Here is a 23482-nt window from a genome sequence, read left to right as displayed (position 1 = left end):
CTTTTTGAGAATTCACAGAAGGCTGTTACTGCTTTGGTAAGTGGTTAAATTGCCAAGATGTTATACATATGTGCAAACTTTCCTTTGGACTATTACACCTGTTAGCATAAGGGTAAAGAGAGGAAATGGGGCTTTGTGGGAGTTCTGCAGTCAGGGTGTGTCTGACAAGAAGTGCAGCCATATAGCCTGTACACCTCACAGGATGTATGCAAATATGCAAGTGGTATGTGCCTAGAGGCTTGAAAGTGCTTTTTTTCTTCCATCCACCCCCCTAGACTGATGCAAAAAAACCCTTTCCAGATGTTACACTAAATTGTTGTGCTTCAAGTGTGAGCTCGCTATTTGGTGTATTTAGGGACATTGGTATCTGCCTCTCTCTCTGCAAAGTTGTTTGAATTTTTTTGCCCCTTCAGGTTTGTTATGCTGCAGTATTTATAATTTTGCAGATACTGACTTATATTATACAGCTAGAAATATTGAACTGTTGCATCATTTTTTGCCTTTAATTAATTTTTTTCCAAACTCTGTAAGTATGAGATGTATGTTGGATTTTGTTTTTCATTTGTTTCTCACAGCTTGCACTGTATGTTTTTACTCTTCTATAGTAAAGAAGGAACCTCTGCACATCTCTCGCATTATATTTAAAAGTACACTTTACACAACAGTGCAAAGAATTCCTTTCAGAATTTCTTGAGGAAACCCCTTGGTCTGAGTGTGGGTACCAGCCCCACAAAAAGAGTTTTTAAGCATGAGGATGAAGCTGGTGAAGTTGCCCTGGTAGTATAAGCTGTGAGCCCTGCTCTCTGCAGGTGACAGAGCTGCCATGCCCTCCCTGGCAGGGGCCAGCCAGACCAAGCCACTGTGCCCAGCCCTGCAGGGCTTGTGGCCTGTCTCACTAAAAACATGGCTCTGGGCTCGCAGCTGGAGCCTGTCACGGGGGGGTTGCAAGATGAGAGCCTCAGCTGAGCAAGCATAATATGTTATATTGCCTTCTGAGGGAGAAGGTAGGAAACAGCCAGCTAGCCTCACCTCATGTGTGCATTGGTGTAGAGAGTGGATGGTTCCTCTTAGTTAAGTGTTTGTATTTCATTCCTACATTTTTCCCCATTTCCTCATCTTTTCCCTTAATTTGACCAATACCAAAAATGGGTATTTTTGGTAGCATCGTGAAAGAAAACTGCCCTCCCCCTGCTACAAGAATCCCTGCTTGGGGGGGCCTTCAGGAATGTTGGACTTCAGATCAAAACCTCAATCTTCCCAAGTGCATTTTTTTCTCCTTATGTATTAAAAGATGGAGACCTATCTGTACCCAGTGTTAAGATAAATGGTCAGTTCCTGACAAGTACATCACTACTTTGTTCTGTGCCACCTCATGTCATTCACAAAGCAATGCCAAGCCTGGGCAGTCTATTCCTTATGTTCATGGTGATTCCTCCCAGTGCCATATTGTCAAATACTTTCCCCAGCCAAACCTGTCTTCTTTGACCTGTAAGTGGCACAGAATTTTTCTTTAAAGTGCTCTGGATTTCAGATGAAAATTAATTTCTTCTTTCTAGGTGTTGTGAAGAAGTTAAGCACTGCTTCTTTTAGGAAGGTATATATGCTGATTGCTTTCCACAAGGTTTTCAATAAATTACTTGGACAATAGCCTGCTTCTATAAGTTTAGAGGACAAATGCTGCTAAATGGAAGAGGGCTTCCTTAAGAAGCCTTCCTTAGCAAATTGACTGAAGTTTTACTTCACTATGTATCACTTTTAATGGTAAATTCATACCACATTACCACAAGTCTCTGCTGTGTTCAGCAGTGTCAAGACCTTGGGTAATCTCTTACATTCCTAATTTTTGCTAGGTAAGAGAGTCAAAATGTAATCTGTTCTCATGCAAGAATAAGTGGTGAAGGGAAAAGTGATGAACTCTGATTTATTATTTCTTTAATTTGATGTATTTTCATACTATTTCAAAACACACCACTCTTCTCTGGTGACCAGTGACAGGACACAAGGGAATGGCTTGAAGTTGTGTCAGGAGAGGTTTAGGTGGGGTATCAGGAAAAGGTTCTTCACCCCGAGGGTGACCGGGCACCGGAACCAGGCTCCCCAGGGAAGTGGTCACAGCACCAAGCCTGACAGAGCTTGAGAAATGTTTAGATGCTCTCAGGCACATGGTGTGACTCTTAGGGTATCCTGTGCAGGGCCAGGACTTGGACTCAATGATCCTTTTGGGTCTCTTCCAACTCAGGACATTCTGTGATTCTGTGAAATGTCTTCCATGTGCACATCTCTTTTCCTCACGTGGAGAAGGTAATGCACATGGACCAATCTCTAAATTGCTGTGCTCTGAACTCTGGTTATCTGTCATATGATAAGCTGCAAATAAGTTTGCTTTGGGAAAGGAAAAGGTTTTGGCAACTAGCATGACTGGATTGTAACTACAGGCTTGTTTGATCTCTTGCATGAAGCACCTGAAAATTCCTGGAAGTGATTACTTGAGAATTTCAACCCATTTGAAACAAGCTGAGGAAAACTACAGGTGTACTGTAATGTTGACACCTAGTTGTGACTTAGGTTTTTTATGGCAGTACATACACAGCCCAGCTAATTTACTTGAGCTGTGATAAACCCAGCTGGAAGGGCATGGGCAGGAAAATACCCTGAAATACCTCTTCTGAAGATTTTTAGATGAGTCATGAAGTAGTATATAAAGCTCTTTATTTTCCCACTTTTTAGGCAAAGGCGGGTTCTTTTCTAAGTCATTTGTCTTCCACTGCATTACTAAAGTAGCTGTAACTGCAGACTGAGTTTCTGGTCTTCCTTTCCTGGACTTTCCCTTCTCTGCTGTGTGTGGTACTTTTCTAATGAGGAACCACCTACTTTTATTAAGATCATAACTGATAGCAGGAAGGTTGTGCAGACTCCTTTAAAAACATTAAACATTTTGACTCCGTTTTTTTTTTTTTCTTTCTCTTAACAGAAAAAAATCTTGCCAGAACAACTGACTCCTACATCTCTTTCTCCTCAGTCATCTCCTGAAGGGGAAAATGGCACTGCACAGATACTTAAAGATGGAATCAGTTTGTCTGGTGCAACTGCAGCAGTTATATCCACAGGTAAAAAACAAAGAAATGTGTGAAATGGCTTCCATGTCAAGCAGTTTTGTTTTTATGAAGAATGTGCTGCAAACTTAGTACTGTAAATCCTTATCCAGCTGCCTTATTTTTGAAAGATATTTGTAGGAGCCAGAATTACTTTTCAGAACTGGTATTTTGATTTCCACATTATAGCAATAAGTGCTGGGGCACAGGGACTTTCCTGGCAGTTTGTTCCTGTGTGAAGAAGGAAACTGTACAGTTCTTTCATGTCTGTCCTACTCCTTAATGTATGAAATGAGAATAGACGTAGCTGAAAGCTCATATGATATTCTGATCCCATGCAAGCTGTACTGTAACGTTACAAAATTGAGATTTTATCTCTATATAGTCTTACATGAAAAGAAACAACTCTCATAAAACCCACTAATGGCAATCAGAGGGAATACATTCCTCTTTCCTCATGTTTGCTTTTTTTTTTGCCTCTAAATATAATGAAATGTGTCTTGAAAAGGATTGGCAGAAAAGAAATAAGCTAGTAAATGAACTAACCCATTGAGGAACTGGTAACCCTGTAGTGAAAGAATGAATATATTGTCAGCTGAAATCTCAGAACTTTCTAAAAACTCCATAAATTACAGTAATTTTGCTTGGGGTGCCTTTTTACATGCAAAAATCTGTTCTTACAATAGTAGTTGTCAGGCTCTTCTCATGCCCAGTTTCAGTCATGGATGAGGGGGAAACAAGTACCTTTTTCCTAGGAAAATAAACCTTTTGCAAGGCAGTTGTTGCTGAGCCCAGACAGAAGATGCCGTACTATTATTGTTAATTTGTAGCTTTGATTATTTGTACAAAGAGATTTTCCTTCAATTTGCAGAAATCAGAGAGTAAACAGATATGCATGAAGACACTACATCATTAAAATACATACTTTATTTTTAAACGCTCAGGGTTTTTATCTAAAATCAAACTACAGTTCAGAAAATATGTCAGTCCTTTGTGTAATAGAATGTTTAGATTGCTCAATCACCACAGAGGCACATTTTTTCATTAAGCTGTAATAATGTCTTGGGTGCATTCATGTGGCAGCCAGAATGAACAAGAAAAAAAAAAATCATCATTTACATGTTTCCCATGTTATTCTGCCTTGGCAATTGTTTTGGAAGACAGTTTCACATTGTCTTTTAAAGAAGCAGTTACAAAAGTCCTATATGATTGTTTTGTGCTACACTTTAAACCACCTTACGGTGTTTGTAAAGAAGTGTTTACGTAGCAGACAAGCCACATTGCAGCGTGGAAATCCTGTGAGTGGTTCAGGTGTTCTGAAGCTACAGGCCTTTGGTAGCCACACTGTGTGATGTATATGTTAGTGCCATATGGATGCTTCAGAATGAGCATCAGTGGCAGGTATATAACATAGGGTTCTCTATGCTGCAGCTTCTCAAATAGGAAAAAAAAAAAAATAGGCAGTAACTTGGTAAGGCCTGCTTTGTAGAATTGTGACTTGGCAGTTTGGAGTACCTGCCAGTAATTTGTACTTTACTGTACCTAGTGTATGAGTAAAGACTATTCAAAACACAAGCACAGATCATGTCAGCTTTGTTGCATTAGTGAGGTAGAAGAGGGCTTCAGAATGCAGGAAAAAAGTGAGTTTAGGATTCAGTCAGGAGAAGAAGAAGTGCTCTTCCTTGGTAGAAGAGCACTTTCTGCATGCTCTGAAAGTATGTGTACACGCTCAGCTGCTTGAGTTGACCAGTATAGCTTTTATGCAGGATTAAAACTGAAATGACAATTTGCTGTTCTAATTTGGAAACATGTCTTGGTTCCTTGGTAGTAAATATGGTTTGTACTTTTTCAGTGTGTGTTTATGTGAACAAACATGGAAATTCTGGGCCTCACCTGGATAAGAAGAAGGTTCAGCAGCTTCCAGACCATTTTGGACCAGGTCCTGTAAATGTGGTACTTCAGCAGGCTGTACAGGCTTGTGTGGATTGTGCCTATCAAGCCAAAACAGTCTTTGGATTTCTGAAATCTGGCCATCATGGAGGGGAAGTGATAACTGGTATGTGAAGATGCTCTGTTTCTTTTGTTTCTTTACTTATTGAACTTGAGGTAGGGCAGAAGAACTGAAGTAGCTGCAATGAATTTATATTCCTTTTGTAGCTGTGTAAACACAGGTGTGAACCTTGATGGTGTAGGATTTGTCTTACTCTTGAGTTCAGCATGATTTAAACAATTATTTAAATTGAAATTAAAATATTATTAAGTATTTTTTAAAGCAATAGCAGTGTTTAAATTACAAATGCACAATACAGTTAGTTTCTTACACTAAGTAGAGCTTGTGTACCTCGTTTAGCAGCTGTAGCCAAACATTTGTCAAGTAAACTTACTACAAGTTAAATAATCAGCTTTATTAGTTCAAGTCATTCACATAATCTTATCCATGCACGACGTTTGTGTTCTTAAAGCATTAACCAAGTGGGTGACAAGTCTCAAATTAATTTGTTTCGCTTCCAGGCAAGTGATTCCACATGTTAAAGTTGCTTCTGTTTTCCTTGCCCCATTCCCCAGAACTGCAGCAGTATCTTAGGTCACTCTTCATTCACCTAAGTCACCTATTACGGAATAGGTTTATTTCTATTACATATTGATGGCAGGTTTGTAGATAAATTATCTCTATGTCTCAATCTGAATAGCTGTTGCTTGACATTTTTTCCTTCTAGGCTAGGAAATATTCTATGTATAACAGTTAGTACATCAATTCATAATTCCTTCAGTGGTGGTAAAAGACCTGGCATTCCTTTAATCTCTTAACATTAACACCAGATGTGATAGATGATTAGAGGAATAGAGGTTCAGTTAAATATTCATAAAGATGTTGCTGTCTAACTGTACTTAAAGAGCAGCACCCCAATCTGTGTATGGCAGAACTACAGTGAGCTTTGCTTAGGCATCCCCCTGAGTTTGTGCACAAAATGGATGCTGCTTCTCTGCTGTGTAGTAGAGGTTTAATGGCATCATATATATGTAGGTCTGAAACTGGTACTGCTTTATTTTTTCAATATATATGAAAGTTTGTTACATTATTTATGCCTTGCTATACCTATTTCAGACAAGTCAATTTTCTACAACAAAATGCCCTGAGATGTTCGTTGCCAATATTCTGTTTGTGATTGTTTATCATCAAGTGCTAACTCACAGGCCAGTGGTATATCTGGGCTGTGACTGAGTAATTGAAAATAATAACTTTGAACAGGAGAGAGAAATTGCAGATTCCTTACATAGTTGTGGCTTGTTTGCATTCAAAAATTCTATAAAAAAAGGATTTACTGTTGTGCACCTGGCTTCACCCCAAAGCCTGTATTCTGGATTTGAGGAACCTGGTGTGGACCGCTCCATAGGCAAGAGTCCTGGTCTGGTTAATAGTAAGCCACAGGGCCCCAGTTGGTTTCTAGTGTTCTTGAGCTCTTGCTTCTCCTTGGCTTGTCAAACAGGTAGCTGACAAGTGGCTGAGCAAACACTCCCTGTCATTTTATCAAAAATTTGTGAGTGGTAAGTTTTGTGAAGCATAAAATATGACTTAGATTAATGTAGCACGTTACGTCTAGCTGTGCACATGAATAGTAAGGAAGAAGAGGGAAGCAACAGTAGAATAAAATAAGGAAATACAGTTGTAGCCCTTTAGTTTTGAAGTGGGTTTGAAGGGTGGCTTGTTGTTCAGGTTTTAAAGGGTTTTTTTTTGAGACTGTCAATTAAAAAAAATGTTGTGGCAGAGAATAAACAAAGAAATCTAAGTTTTTGTGAACTGATGCTTTTGTAGAAAGTATTATACCTGCCATAGGAGGAAACAGTGTGCTGAGGAGGATATGGATAAAATGATCTTGCCAGAATGCATGGAATAATTAATGGGTTCTTTTGCTTCAGCTACCAAGGAAAATAATTGTTTTGAGTAACATTAAATTTAGTATTTTTCAATCTTTTCTTTCTCAAACAAAAGTGAAACTATTTTATTTTTGCTTAATGCATAAGCTTTCAATTCAGGCAAATAAAACAGAAAGGAAATTAAAGGCTTTATTAGCAATCCCACTAATGGAGTTGGTGTCAGCTCCTTTTTTCTCTTTGTAGCACAGAGACTATGGTGTTTGGTGGGTTGAAACAGATTGAGGCTCAGATAAATTTTCTCAAGCAGTGAATTAAAATCAGACTCTAGGATGAGTTCCATCACTATCAGAAAAAAAAACATTTCTCTGATTGTTTTCTCTGATTGTTTTGTTCTCAGTTGTTTTCCCAGCTTGAATCTGGTATGTAAAACATACTTAAAGAATGGAAGATGAAGAATGAGTATGACTCTTCATCCTGAGGGCTGGGGTTGCACATGCAAGCTGCAATCCCTGTTTATGTATCATTAAAATTGAGGTTATTGCCTCAGAGGTCCTCCTTTTTTATTTTTTTTCCCTTAGCATTTATCTGGAAAGTAAGCAGGGTAGACAGTTGAGCCTGTGGATCTGGATCCCACACCCTTGGTTGGAGTTTGTATGGTTGCCCTCAGGTGTTAAGAGTCTGGGGAAACTGTGCTTGTACTGCATCTTTATTTGTGGATTTTTCTCATGGAATGTTTTAGTGGGGCAGTCAAAACACCTCAGCTGTTTCTTGCTTTGTCCTCTTGACAACTCCTGAGTAACACTGTTCTTTTCAATGTTTTTTTTCAAAATGAGAAATTAAGAGATATAGAATAAGTCATTTCCCCAAAGGCCATATAGAAAGGTCCATAAGGCGATTATAGAGCATAATTTTCTGCTGTAGCTGACTACTGCCTTGCAGTAAATTTGTCAGGAGGTCAATCTATGGTAGGTCTCACAGCTCATTTGCTCTCCAGAACTGGTTGAGTTCCAAGCAAAAATTTGCCTTTGGAGACTCCTTCCCCAAACAGGATGTAGAGGACCTTGTGTCTGAGCGACATGAGGGACTGTTAATCATTAGCATTTCATTTGGACACTGGAGCCTGGAAAAAACCTGATAGGCCATGGAAACACTTCAGTCTTGTAGTACTGACTCTTAAACTTCAAGCACTTGAACTGGTCAGTCTGTTATGAAAGCAGGTGGGAGAGGCAGCACATTGTTATTGATGCTGGCTGGTAAGTCACATTGACCCTAATCAGAAGCTTCCTTACATCAACAGTGTAAGTAATTGACACTTCATATTTCCTAAAGAAGTCTAAAATATGCTAGACTTAGGCATTTTCTTTGGTTTTGTGTATATTATCTGTCTCTTTTCTAACACAATATGGAAATATTCCTGAATTCAGATCTGTGAGTAAAGGCTTTCTTGTCATTTCTGGCTTTTTTATTTTTTTCTTTTTTTTTTTTTTAGCATCTGCTACCAACAAAATGTGATCATTTAAAGCTCTGCTTATCATTTGGAAACTTATGTTAACAACAGAAAGCTGCATGACAGGCTGAAAACCAAAAAGACAAATTGATGCATAAACCTGGTGTTTATGCCACTTCTTTTCAGCCCTAAGCTTAAGTTGCAAGTTTGTTCCTGCTTTGTTCTAAAGTCTTCCTAATCACAAGTGACTAAAAATTTTAGCTGATGTAATGGTAATTATTTATCCATGTATCTGTAGTATTGAGTCTTTCCCAAACCTTACTAATTTTCACAAAAAAGAAAATTATCCTCAGCTGCCATACTGTTTGAGGGCAAGGAAAAGACATAGGCACCTGTCCAGTCTCTTTGTAATCACTCAGTTTAAAAGACAACAGATCCATTTGTGGTTGCTGTGGTATCTCTGCCACCTAACTCCTGTTGAAATAAATGGGTGCTTGGCCACTGTAGTGTTGACAGCAGGATAGATTTCTCTAGGGATAAAATAGCAAATGGCAAAACAATTTCTGAGTCAAAATTTCAATGGTAATGGATGCCAGCACCTTACCACAAGTATTCTCCATTCAGTTAGAAACCAAGAAAAAAATACTAAAATTGTTTAATTTCTTTAGGGTTTTTTTGGCGCTTTTGTTGTTTTTTTTTTAATAACTGTTTGGGCTTTTTGTTGATTTTTTTTTTTTGGAGGGCTTTGGGGTATTTTTTATTTTTTTAGCAAGTATTGTAAAGGGTCTTTCTTGTGCTATCTTTTGCAAAGAGGTGGTGGAGAGCTTGCTGCTTTAAAAGCAATGGAAATTCCACATAAAGTGGTGAAGGGGTAGTTGTAAGTTTTGTTATACTGGTGTGAATCCAAAATTATTTTATTAAAATAAATTACCGTAGAGCAAATTTAAATGGACATGCATCCTGTTGAAGGTGAAATCAGTCCTTTGGATATAAATTTTTTAAGCTATCAGAATGATTGTTTACTCCTCTCATGTCTTGCATGGTTTAAATCAAGTCTGTCTGTCTTCTCCTTTAAGTTAATGATGGTGTTTTACTATACTTCATGATGCTTGGGGGTGTTTGACATAATCTTCTTATTCACAGCTTCCTTTGATGGGGAAAAGCACACCATCAATCTTCCTTCTGTAAACAGTGCATCGTTTGTCCTACGCTTCTTGGAGAAGCTCTGCCACAGCCTGCAGTGTGATAATCTGTTCAGTAGCCAGCCTTTCAGCCCTTACATGGGATGTGCACATAGTCCTATGGAGTACGACAGGAATAAGCCAGGTAGTGTTAATCACTTGTTGTTTTCAAGTGCTGATATTTCTGAGAAATGTGGGCACTTTATGAAATGCAACTTTTTAGTCTTTCTGTGATGTGAATTGCTTGCAATTAATACACTTCAGTTCTTAGTGAATTGGTTCTAGTGTGGAAGTGCTTTGACAGTAATGGATAGGTCATACCACATGTGCAGAAATAATTTTGTTCAGCAAACTTCTCCTTATAGGCAAGCCAGAAAACATATGTGCTTTACCACCGTGATACTGCTAAAAAGAAAAGCTCAAAACTTCACATTTCATTTGTTAAATTTATGTTCAGCTCATAACCTAAATTTACCCAAAGATGCTTGCTGTCTGTGAGAAGGCACTTCCCCTGAAAGGGAATTCAACACAAGTACAAAGTCTTTTCTTTCTCTTTTTACCTCACTTAGGGGTGGCTCAAAATTTTTTACCTTCTACTATGTACAGTCCACTCATCTAGTAGAAAAACTTGTGAAACTGGCTGCTTGTGAAACTTTGTGTGAGTCCAATACTTTTGCTGCACCAGGAATGTAGAGTCAAGGGAAGATGCAATTACTTGCCCAAGATCTCCCAACAGGTTGTTTGTAGGACTTGGTATTACAAGTCCCAGGATAAGCCAGCTGAGATAGCTTTGTTGTCAAGACAATTTCACAAGACTTATACTGGCAATGAAGCTTCCTCAGAGATATTTGATAGCTGAGTCTGTATTCTGGGTGCTGGTACAGAATTTTTTTTCCTCTTTCCAATGCAGAAATTATGTTTATAATTCTATCTATTCTATGAAAGTTCTTAGTTTTAACTATTCAGGAAGGTAGACAGGATCAAGGTTATCCAGCTTTGAAATTTTGTATTGAAGTGACTGAGTCTGTGTGACACAAGAAATGGAAGGTGGATGGCTGATGTCTGTCTTTGCTTCTATCTCTGGGCTTAGCCCATGAGCAGCTTTATGCTAGAATAACAGGTAGTGACTTTTCCTCTTCACAGCCAAAGAAGAAATACCTGAAAACAAGAGTGCTAAACGATACCCTCAGGACTCTCCACCATACACTGCTCCTCTTTCCCCTAAGCTTCCCAGAAACGATGCTCATCCATCTGAAGGTAATTGCATTATGTCAGAATTATATATGAGGATTTTTTATGGTTTCAGTATTTCCAGTCAAAAAGGACTGAGTACAACATATGTATCTGGTTTGTCTCTAGCCTTTGACAGGTCAGGGTGGAAGTTATGTTACTTATTGATCACTGGCTCAGATTTTGCACTTAGGGAAGATCTACTGCAAGTTCCAGCAGTGCTTCTCCTAAACCCGCAGCCTTTTCTGTGAAGGGGCTCAGGCACACAGGTGACAGATGAAGCTTCCTGCTCCATGTAGAGCTACTGAGCCTAATACCAATTGCCTTGAAATGGGTTAGGAGATAAATTGGAAGCAACTGTTAAGTCTAGGCTGGGTTCATTAAGTGAGTAAGGATGCAGTTTGATGATACAATTCAGCTGATTGTTCAGTCACAAAATTTATGGCTAGCTGCTAGTGGAAGTTGTGCTGCTCCTGCTTTCCTTGCCTCCTTGTCCCTGCAGTGAGTCCTAGCCCACCCCCAGCTCCCTTTCCCTGGCTGGGTAGTGAGCTGAAGCAGTCAGCAAAATCACAGAAAAAAATCTGGTGTAGTCTTGTTTGACTTCTCTGGAGTGACTCTCTGTGGACTCAGATGAGCACAGGGAAGGCTTGAGTGGAAGGCAGCCATGGCCAGGGGAGTGGTGTGACCCCTCTGTGACAGCTCACTCTTAGTTTGGTGTAGTTCACAGATAAAATAACACTTTTTCCTGTGCTGCAGCTCAGCTGCAGTAACTGAGCACATGTCTAGTCTTAGTCTGCCTCAGATGTGAAGTAAAAGCATCTAGGTTTAAATGTCACTGAGAGAGACACAGAAAAATGGTTGAGTATTTGCTACTTAACTGTTTAAGACATGGTAATTGGATGATACTGACTTATTCCATCTGATACATACTTTCTCTTGCAGCAAGTTACTTGCACATAATTTCTGAGGGCTTTTTTGAAGAATAATGGGGATTAGTAATTTTTTCCACCTTTTTTTCTTTCTTTTTGTTTGTGACCTTTAAATAATTTTCTATCTGTTACCATGAGTGGGGGCAGGATATCTGTTCTGTGCATATTAAAAAGCCATAAGACTGCAGTTAAAGCAGAAAAGGATGTAAAATTAAAATGTTTCAAATGGTAGCTTATTTAAAGTGATACATTTTATTATGTGGTGTATATATAACATATTCACATTTTTATATTTCCTGTAGCTGTTATTATACAGTTCTTCATTGATTGTTGACTTCTGTGTCTTCACAAAAGAAGTTCTGGTTTAATTCCAGAGATACATTATATATCTAAGTTATATTTCTGGTACTAACATAATAAGTGTGGAGCACTTAACACTCAAATTAAGTTGTTTCATTTGGAGCAAAACAAATGTATAAGTAGATCTGCAGTATCTTGTAAGAAATCTTACTCAAGTAAACATGAGTGCACACACTGCTTTTTATTCCTTGTTTGCTAGTGGATCTTCTACAGATGGAGTCAGGGTACCCTTTAAAATACTTTTTAAGATTACTAGTTCATTGTAAAATGCAGTTACTTGAATAAAAAGTAATTAAAGTAAGTATTTTTCCATCGTTTCAGAGGTTTGAATTTGTACTTTGTATATTTTAACAGGCAGAGTGTTCTCTAGCATTGTGTGTTTCCCATTAGGACAATGTCCTCTGCTGAAAATCTGGAGGCAATTTTGTAGCGGTCAGTCATGGGTTGGTTAACAAGAAAGATCTGCCCCTAAAAAGTTCTGGTTCCACTGAGACACAGTTGTCTTAAAATAGTTGTTTTGAAATATCATTTGAAGGCAAAATGGATTAATTGTGGGAAAGTCTTTCAAACAGCTCGTTTTCCTTCTGATCTGCTCAGGGATATGCTTTGCAGGTTTCGCTGCCTTTCTTGCTCACCAACAGTTTCTTCTTAAAGTTACGAAAGATAAAGAAGGAGGGAGTGGGGAATAATTCGGACTCCCTTTCCCTGAAAACAGAGTGTTCCTACTACTGTGTCCAATTACATCATTTTGTTATGTATGAGACAGAACAACTGGCTTCTAATTCCCAGAAGAGCCTCAAGAAAACAAAACATCCAGTTCCTGCGAAGGCTTCAGTGCCTAAACAGTCTGCTGTCATCCCTACATTTGAAACTTAAGGCCCCTTACTGGCCTTTCATTAATCTACCCAGAGGTCAGGCATTCTGCAGTGGAACCTCCCATCTCCTTCCATACCTCTGTTATTCACAGCTGCTCAAAATGCTGAGATAGGCAAACTCTGTCACTCCATGGATTGCAATGCTCCATTTCCTGGATGCCGATTTTGCTGCATTTTGATTGTAGAAAAGCTGGACAGATGGATTGGAAAGTGGATTGAATACTATAGCTACTGAACAGAAAGCCTTACACAAAAAATGATGGGAAATATATGCTAGCATTTCCACCTTGTGTATATGAGTTTAGCATTTACAGTAAGATAAATTGAAATGCTGATGTCTTGGAGGAAAAAATCAAGAGTTGATCTTTCCCAAACCTAGTATTTGCTTCGGAATATATAACATCAGAGGGAAACTTGGGATATAACTGGAATGAATGCAATTAAGTTCTTTGGTAATACAGTCAATTTTTAACATTTTTTCCTACAGAAATCTTGACAAAGATAATGTAAGCCAATTATTAAAAAACCAAAAAAAAACAACCTTTATTTGGTTTCCTGCTAGTTTACCATAAAAGCTTTAAAAATGTTTTTTCTTATTATGTTACATGGAGTTGGCTGGTACATGCTTTAATATTCCAGTCGAAAGTCTCTGCTGGGGAGTGTTGCCTGCAGTGTTTCATCCTGCCTTTCAAGACTTCTGAAATCTGAATGTACAGGTTCAGTCAGTTACACCTTATGCTCCTTCATACAGCTTTGCTGTTAATGATTTAAGGTATCACTTCTGCCTTTCAGCCTTTCACTGAGATGTGGTTTCATTCTCTACAGCTCTAATTTTCCTTTGGTTGGGTACTTTTTAATTTTATAGTGTGCATCATTGACTTTATATCTTAAAGTCTCTCTGAAATTCTGTGGAATGACACCTTTTGTTTTTAATCTTGGTGAGTTGCTTTAAGTACTTCTGAGAAATATAAAGGCTTTTATTTTCTTGTTTGTTTTCTTCAAAAACCTCAGTAACTTCCTCTTTGCTTTTGTGATTCAGGTCTGACAAACTAGAACATTTTGCAGCAGTTATTTTGAAAGTTATTTGTATGAAAGAGAAGGACTTGTATCCATAAAAGCTTCTTTATTCCATGACTGTCAAATTTAGTAAAAGGTGTTACATCACCTTGCAGATAAGGAGTCCAGGAAGACTGGACATAAAGATACAGGAGCTGGCTGTCCTCACATGCTGAAAGACAAGCTTGCATTGAAGAAGACTGTCCTGGCTGAACAGAAAGGTTTGGCTGGAACTCAGGAAAAAAAAAAGGACTTTGGAAGAAGGGGCAGGAAAATCAGAAGGACTACAAGGATGCTATTAGGTTATTTGGGGCGAAAATTAGCAAGATTAAAGCCCACATAGAACTTAATCTGGCTACTGCCATAAGAGACATGAAAATTTTTGTCTCATTTTTCTCAGCAGTCAGGGGAGGGCTAAGGAGAATCTCAAGCCTTTTTTGGATGTTCGGGGAAACAAAGTGATGAAGTTTGAGGAAGGCTGTTTGAAGTACTTTATGCCTCCTTTTCCTCTGTCTTTTGTACTAAGTTCAGTTGTTACATGTACCCAACATCCTGAACTGGAAGGTAGTGATGGAAAGCAGTAGTGATTGAAGCCCCCACAATCCAAGGGAAAATGGTCACTACTTAAGATGTGCACAGGTCTAGGACCATATAAAATCTGCCAAGGAGTACTGAGGGAGCTGGTGGAAATGTTCACCTCCTTTCACCTTACTGTGCTCTACAGTTGTGTGAAAAGAGGTTGTTGGGAGATGGGAATTCATATCTTGTCCCAATTAACGCTTCTCCCAAGCAATAGGGCAAGAGGAAATGGCCTCAAGTTGCACGTGGAGAAGTTCAAATTGGGTATTAGGAAAAGTTTCTTCACTAAAGGCTTGCCAAGCATTGGAACAGGCTGCCCAGGGTTGGGTCATCATCCCTGGGAGTATTTAAAAGACACGTAGGTGTGGCTCAGTGGTGGACACAGTGGTACTGGATTAACAGTGGTCATCATGGCTTCTTCCAGCCGAAACGATTCTGTGGTTCCATTCTGTGGTTCTGTGGTCTTGCCTTACCGAATTCACTCAGTAGGGAGCTGGCTCTCTGAGAGCCTTTAATTCCCTTTCATGGTTATGCTGTTAGAAGGTCAAAATACACATAACAGTTCTTCACTGTACTTCACTTCAAACAGGATTCAGAAAGCAAACCTGAGATCTCATGAAGCAAGTTGAAAGCATGCTTGAGAAGGTCACTGGGTTATTTAGGAAAATACTCTTCCTTTGGTTTTAATTTGGCATTTGCCCAATAAATTCTTGAAAGTTTTCATATAAAAAAGGTAGTAAAAAGCTTGTTTCAGGAACTTGTTTTGCAGAACATACCAGTTCTTATTCCAAAGAATATACTGCCTCGCTAGCATATGTTTTATAACTTCAATAGAGTTATTTTCAAGATGGTAGTGTGGGGCTTACACTTCTGTGAACCTGTTAGCTATATTTTTCCAGCTTTTAACTCTCCTGCCAAAGCAGCATTTGTTTCATACAGATTTGTACATCATGCTTCCAACTTCTTTCTCGTGCTAGATATTGTCTGTTACAAACTGAGGAGAATATCTATGATTGCTAGAGAATGGAGTGATGCTCCTGTTGAGTTGGGTTTTTTTCCTCACATAGCATGCTTCTCTCAAACAGACCTGAATTGGGCTGAATAGGAGTGGAATTTTCAGTAATGAAGCAAACCTGGGTCTCATGACCCAGGGAAAGGGACATGCTGAACTCCACTCATGTGGCTTAGAATCAGTATTGACAGACTTTAAAAGTTCACAAGTCTTCTGAGTAGATGTTGTTTTTCTTTTGTAAAGAAAATTTTATAAATTTGCTGAAAAGACACAAGAACTAGAATATTGTTATACTCCCCCCACCTGAGACTTCACTTTTTTTTTTTTAACTTGCTCTGTGGGTTCAGGAACTTACCTGTATCTTTAGCTTTCCAGAATCTGCAGTTAAGAGACCTTGAAACCCTGCCCTATGCAAAGAACTGTGTGCAGATAAAGCAGGGGGTCAAGACACGTAACATTAGTGTGCCATACCAGGCACTCACAGCCTCCTGTGGCTTTGCCTGTAACCTCTTCCCTTTTTAATAATGGCACCTCTCTCTGAATCTGTTGGGGTCCTTAGATAATAATTGTCCACTTGTTTTCTTTATGAAGTTAGTAACTCTCTCTGCTGTTTAGAACTTACTGAACAATTGTTAGTTAACATGAGGGGTTTTTTTATATTAAAGTCTTGCAAAATAAATGCTACATAATATTAATTGTTGTCTTTTTAGTGATGTGTTTAAAAAGCAATGAAAATTCTTGACTAAAATTATTTGATGTATCAATATTTACAGCAGACGATTTTATTATGAAAATTTCTCTGTCATTTCTCTGCTCATAGCTTTCAGTAAGTACAACTGAAATGATTAATGGAAGAATGTCTCAAACTTGACATATTAAATCTTTTGCTACAAAAATAATGTTTGAAAATACAATAAGAGGCCAGTGATTAGTTGAGGAAAGGGACTAATCCAGATGATTAGTTGAGGAATGGGACAATCACTGTCCCATTCAGTCTCAGTGATTGTTTCACAAAAGATTTGTTAACAGGATTACAATCTGTCAGTACCTTCAAGAGAACATAGCAAGGCCTTAAGTAACAAAAGTGTAATGTCCATCACCTTGAACATATTGATGCTTGCTTTTTGTGTAGCAGAAACATTGCCTATAGAGGAAAACAGCACTTCCAAAGATCACCGATTTTCTGAGGATTCTATGGATTCTGCACTTAATTCTGTAAATCCATCAAACCCAACCTGTCGAAATTCCACAGAGTACCGCACTTCAGGAAATGCTGCATATTACAGAAATTCTCATCAGCCAGCAACTGCTACCTCAAATTCAGCCCCAGTCCTGCGCAGGCTGTCCCTGAGCTCGGCTGGCAGCAGTGGTTACTATGAAGTCAGCAGGAATCGGATACAGAGGCGCATTGAAGGTATGCTGTCACACAAAACCTTCCAGAATATGTAGCTGCTTCAATTAACACGCAGAGTTATGAATAAAGAAGTTCTTTGTCATTGGAGATCTTGCATATGGAGTGAAATGTGCTGTTGCCAAGCATGTCAGGCTTGCTAATGTAACTGCAAATACAGAACTCAAGCCTGTTAGTGTTAATAGTGTCGTGCAAGTAGAGAGGTCTTTGCTGCTGCAGCTTCTTCTTGCTTCTGTGATGGACGCTGCAGCAAGCCAGAGCAAAGAGGGATAGCTATATGCAGCTCGCTTCCTGAGCATCTTATCAAGTATTGCCAGGTTGCTGAAATACAAGGATAGGGTTTCCCTCTGTCTGCACAGCTTCACTTGCCTTTGCCTCATTCCCAGTTAATAGCATCTTGTTACCCAGGAGCCAAGTACAAGTAAAACTAATCCCTCTAGGTATGTCACAGTGCTAATGTTTGTGCTGCTGTATTTGCAGTTGTAGAAGTCATTTAAAGACAAAAGGCACCGTTCAGTAGTATTAAAAGGAAAATAAAGCATCTTTTCATTTTAATATATTTCAAACAATGCATAATAAATGCTGTAAGGTAATATTAAAGTGTCTTATATGAAATGAAATATGTTATCCCTATACAAACTAGTGATACTTCTTCTTTTCACAATAATTTTGTATTAAAAGCTGCAAGCTCCACAACTGGACCGGATTTGAATTCACTAAAAAGGGAACCTTCAAGAATAGTGAATAAGGATCCTTCCACCTGGTCAATAGAGGAAGTAGTGCATTTTGTGAAAGAAGCTGATCCACGGGCACTGGCTCCACATGCTGAACTCTTCAGGAGACATGTATGATGCTTGTCCATTCTGTTCTAGTAGATAGACAGTTGTGTCATGTCTGTCAGTCTGTTTGCAGCTGGAGGTGGAGTAGACCCTCCTGATATATTAGCGAGAGGTGGAAACTTGCTTTTCTACCTGAAACCCCTCCTGCAGTCTATTTTCTTTCAGTCTTGCTAGACTAACATAAATAGCCACCTCTTCCCAGTGTATGTGGAATAATGCCAACCTGGAAGAGCCCAAGTTCTGGTGGCCAACATCTGTGGCACCCCTGTTCTCCCTGGTGCCTCTAGAGATGATGGCGTTGTCATGTACAGTGTGGGACACTCAGTCTCCCTGTTTGGAGACAATCTTCTAGAGCAGAGATGATGTTATCCATTGTTACCTAGGCACTTGATCATTGATGCTAAAATTCTGAGAACTGAAATAATGCATCTGTTTGAGAAAACAATGTCTAAGGGTTTTATAGGTCTGACTAGATATTATTTTTAGAGACAGAAACTGTATCCATTTGTGGTAGGTTTGATTTCCCCTATTTCTTCTTGCTGTACCTTTCTATGGTAGATTGATCAATAAAGAGCTTCTTTCTTATTTTATTTCATATATGGCTCTCCAAAAAAAAATTTCCTTTCTCTTTAGTAGTATTTCACCCATCTCCTGCTCCAGCTCCTCCTAACAGTTTAATATCTGAGTAAGCTGGATTGGAAGGAAAAATCAAAATAACTTCTGATGGAGATTCCTTCTTATATTTTATTCTTAGTTATATAACAACAGTAAATGTCACTTGTTTTGTTAATGTTTAAAAAAGTAAGACAGTGTTTCTCTTAATGGTGCTTTATGGAACTAATTGCCTGTCTATGGTATGTAATGATACTAACAGCTTAGGACTGTCATATTTCAGCAGCTTCTCAGTCAGACAGTTGAAATCTGACTAAGTTGTCCTTGGTCTTGATCCTGACAATCTCTTTGGTTCAGCATGGAAATAGATCTGTCTAATTTCCCGTATTTAGATGGTCTCTAACCCCTTCCTTCCTTCATGTGACCATTTGCACATGCATGCCAAAATCCTCCAACAGCTGTTTTCAAGGTTCAGTGCAAGGCCTTGGTGCTTGGATCATTTAATCTCTAACTGCACAGATCTTCCTTTGCCGATTCTTTTTATTTTTGCCCTTGACCCATTCACTTTTTTTCCTGGTTGGAAACACTAATTCTGAGGACTGTTTGGTCAGTTTCTTTTATTTACTATCATTATCTTTCTTTAACATCTCAAACACTTCATCACACATTAAAAAATACTAAAACAAATTAAACTTCAGTGGTCATCTGTAAATTCAAACTTACAGTTCCTGTTTTATATATAGTAGATATATTTTTACTACAGTATAACCAACTATAATGCACTTTCCCATTTTACCATGCAGCTTGTTCAAGTAGTTGTCTGTTGTGTTTATTCTTTTCCTCCTGCAGGAAATTGATGGGAAGGCACTACTCTTACTGAGGAGTGATATGATTATGAAGTATATGGGACTGAAACTGGGGCCTGCCCTAAAGTTGTGCTACCACATTGAACGACTTAAACAAGGAAAGTTCTAGCCAGTGGGAATGCCACAAACGTGTGTTCGGATCACACCAAGCTCTCAGGTTCACAGCCATCGCCTTGATTTGAAACGCTTTTGCTGATATAAACCTTTATTTTTTGAAAGTGGCCTCGAATTGTGAAAGAGACATTCAGGATAAAGGGGGGGAGGGATTTGTATTACATTCTAGTATTTTTGCAAACTGTTTAACAGAAAGTTGGCAGGGAAGGACAGTTGATCATACTGGGTCTGGGCAGGTCTGGTAACAATGCTCTCTGAATCCTCAAAAGTGTGTTCTTGTGTTACAGGCTTCAGCCAACGTGTTCATATCCAGAACCAAAACAGCTGAATCCCAAAGGGAAATAATAAATTAAACCAGCATCAGGTGTTAATAATTTTTACCGGGGTGGCTGTAAACTTTTATATTGCAAGAAAACCTTAAAATAGAAGATTTCATCTCTGTAGTGAATATTCTGGTCTTTCAGAAGAGAGGAAGGGAAATGGAAGAGAGGGCTTAATACAAATATAAGCTTTTATAAAGTGTGATTATCAGTCCTCTGGGAAGTTATGAGGACAAATGTATCATATTGTCAGTTTAGGCAGGCAGTAAATATTTCTGTTTCATGGAAGATCGTATTGGCTGTATAAACAGCCATTTCTGAGACAGATTGATTTCACTGGAATAATGTATCCACATATTAAACATTCCATCTTTTTGCTAAGATCGGCATGGATGTGTTCATGCTTTTTATATGTACATGTGTATGTGTCAGGGAAATACATACTATATAAAAATATACATACACACTGTACATATATTTTCAGTTTTTTAATGTGTACTTTGCACTGTGCCAGAGAGAACTGTACAATTTCTTGTTGTTTTTTTACCAGTAAATTTAGTTTTGTATTACTTTCATTAGCACCTGTTTAGTTTGTTCTTGGAGTCAGAAGGTGACAAACAATCAAAAGGTGTTTATATTCATACAGGCAAGGTCCCTGTACTATGCAATACTCCTGGTTATTCATCCCTTAACTCTGAGCCATATATTCTGATATATATTTGGAAAGACACATTTGGTTCCAATGTTTTGGGTTTATATTTCCTGTGAGGAAGTGCTACTATGTAACTCATAAACCTTTTTTTTGGGTAAAATTGGTGCTGTTTGTATAAGCTGCAAGAATGAGTGGTGATAATAAAACAGTTTGTTGTCACTGCCAGTTGTAAAATACATCAGGGACAAGAAAATATACTTTCTGTTTAGGAAACTGAATGTACTGTATGTAATAGTCAAGTGATAAAAACTGTTTGTTAGGGAAGGTGTATTCCTAAAATGGTAGGATTTATTGTATTTCTTAATGCCTTTTTATATGAAAACATACAGTATAAATGTATTTTTTACACATTCCTTTTTTGAAAATTACTTTCTTTACCCATAGACTGATACTCAACAGATTTCAGCAGAGGTACTGCTAGAAAACAGCAAATTTTGTGACTCACAAGTCCAAGTATTTTATTATTTTAAGTGACTGCAATGCAATTTCAATTCAGAAAGTCATTTGGGCCCTGAGAATTGTTTTTGTTATTACATCATTAGACATTTGACACTAAAGTTTATCTGCATCAATTTGTTTTGCATATCTTTCATGGTGTATGTATGCTTAGATGATACAATACAGGCATGCTTTTTATAGCAAGAAAATATCAGAGCATTGATTGAAGAAACAGAATATTTTCTCTTGGTGTTAGAAAAATATTGGCTTAACTTTCATATGGTTACACCAAAAATTATATATTAATGGAATCATCATGCCCTATGTGTTCAGTATATTGTTTATACATATATATAATTGTATACTACTTCTTCTATGTTTTATTATGCTGAATTTGGGTTCTTCAGCATAAAAAGATCCCATACAATTTAAGTGGAAGTAATTGACTGAAAACAGCTTTCATTTTTTACGTTGCCCTTGGCATAAGAAAAACAAAGATGTTTGAATTTTCTGTTTGGTCTTTTGTACATGGCACTATTATGGGTATAAATATTTGTTCATGGCATTCTGTGTACCCATGTGCACAAAGATAACTGTGATGTTTCTGCACCAGAATTTCGCTGTGTGCTGTTGCGTGAGACTCAAGCATTCAGAGTCTTACAGCAGAATATATTTTTTATTCTTTATTTTCACTGGGATGTTCTTATCTAGCAGGAAAAATAAAATAGTTTGTTCATTGTTGTAAACTGTCCGTTCTGTTTGATGCTGTGTGGATGTGTGAGTGCTCTCTGCATAGGCAAGGGTGGCTGTCTGATCTGGCACTTGGCAGTTCTTGACAGCTCATGGAAACATCTGCAATAAGGAGGTTTTAATGAAAAGGGTAACCTTGTTCATCTGAAGCAATTAATGTTTGAATTTGGGTTGTTCTATGCTTTTACCTAGTTATTCAACTATTTTGTTTGGTATATCTCATTTTGCAACTTAAAGCTTACAGAATTCTCATATAAACATGGAGGGGAAGAGACTGATAAGAACTGTTTGTGCTGTGTTCAGATAAAGATATGAAGTATTTTAAATCAAAGCAGTTAATGGCAGTAAGTTTGAACTTTGTAGACTTCAAGATTTCTTATTTCTGTGATACAGAAGTCTCTTGTTCCAGTGACTGTTAGCAGCAATCAGCCAGTGCCTGAGAAGGAACTTGGATTGGGTTAATGGTAACCTCACAACCATCTCTGGCAGTTGATGAAAATTGGAAGTTGGCAGTATCAGTAGTCCAGAGGCATTTTGGATCTGATCTCTCCCAGAACGTACTTCATATGTTTTTGGTGCTTGATATACAAGACAATATGATTTAGTCTCTTTGTTTCGCCAATTTGCTTTTCTATCAACATGGATTCATCTGTTTATCTGGTTTTGTAACTTTTGGTCATCTTGGAAGACAGTGCCATAACTCTGTGCATCGTGGGACTATTGGAAATTAAAATACTGCTGCCTGGGAGGACTAGCAGATCTAAAAATTATTTTTGCAGAACACCTTTGCAATAGTGGAATTGAAGAAGGCTGGAGGGTAGACTGTGGCAGTACACATATTGAAGGACTTTTTCACACATATGTAGGAATGACAAAGACAGCAATATCATATTACAAATGCTGGCTTGAAGGATGGAGCATCTTCCCCTTTTTTGTTGCTTTAGATAAAAAGACACCATTTTTTATTTCAGGTGGTAGACACTGGCACAAAGATGTTAATCTGATTACTCATATTGGTAGGAACTCTTCTTCCACTGCAGTCAGGGATAGAATTTGCAAAAAGTGATGTTTACCTTCTCTGTAGCTCTGACAGTTTTATGTGAGTCTGTGGATGTGATTATGTAAGCCCTGAACATGATACAAAAATTCTAAATTTGAGTATCTCAAATATTTTTGTAGGGGAAAAATGAACCCTGTGTGAGGATGGCTAAAATCTTGAACTTTTAACCTGATCAGATAAAAGTTTCTTTGTGCTTGTCTTTCCTTTAATTTAAGCTGAAATTCAGAGAACTGAAATACGGGTACACTGAGGCAAAGCTGATATTCAGTAATTCAGCCTTTTCCACGTTCTATGTAATGAGGTTCCCCATCTCATTCAGCAGTGGGCCCAAGTTTTCCCCGGTCTTCTTTTGTTAGCTATAGAATGTTGTCTATTTTAATGCAGAATCATGGAGAGAATCACATTTTAAAAGGGAGTGATAGCAGTATTTTTTTCTTTGATTGGCCAGCTAGTGACATAATAGAGTAAAATGAATGAAGAGGTGTGAATCTCTTCTAAGTAATGAGTGTCTTCATCTTTTTGTCACTCTTTCTGCTGAGTTGAGGCTGTGCAGAGTTACACACTGGCTTGGCTTGAAGAGGAAAAAAGAAAAAAGAGAGACCTCCTTGAGATCAATTTCAAAGGTCATATATTCCTCCTCTCTATCTTTATTACATGTAAAACCGTGGGAGTGAGTAAGAAGTGCTCATTTGGAACTGCCTAAGAGTGATGCAAGGAGGCAGA

At 38.2% G+C, this 23482-nt stretch overlaps 1 protein-coding gene across 9 annotated transcripts in view; it reads left to right on the top strand.

Moving 5' to 3' along the window:
- Nucleotides 1–21695, top strand: part of SCML2 (Scm polycomb group protein like 2) — a 72765-nt gene extending 51070 nt beyond the window's left edge. For 8 of the 9 annotated variants that reach the window (XM_085585283.1, XM_085585266.1, XM_077781623.2 and 5 more), the window contains 7 exons: nt 2972–3107; nt 4945–5148; nt 9559–9741; nt 10740–10853; nt 16770–17051; nt 17730–17893; nt 19349–21695. In XM_085585283.1, coding sequence (XP_085441409.1) covers nt 2972–3107; nt 4945–5148; nt 9559–9741; nt 10740–10853; nt 16770–17051; nt 17730–17893; nt 19349–19474 — 1209 coding nt within the window. In that variant the 3' untranslated portion in view covers nt 19475–21695. The remainder of the gene's footprint in view (nt 1–2971; nt 3108–4944; nt 5149–9558; nt 9742–10739; nt 10854–16769; nt 17052–17729; nt 17894–19348) is intronic. The other variant, XM_085585261.1, reaches the window with a different exon arrangement.
- Nucleotides 21696–23482: the final 1787 nt, after the last annotated feature.

Source organism: Lonchura striata, chromosome 1 (assembly GCF_050655825.1).
Source record: "Lonchura striata isolate lonStrDom1 chromosome 1, ASM5065582v1, whole genome shotgun sequence".
NCBI classification, from domain to species: Eukaryota; Metazoa; Chordata; class Aves; order Passeriformes; family Estrildidae; genus Lonchura; species Lonchura striata.
The sequence above is the reverse complement of the archived record's forward strand: the minus strand, read 5'-3'. Positions and strand labels throughout refer to the sequence as shown.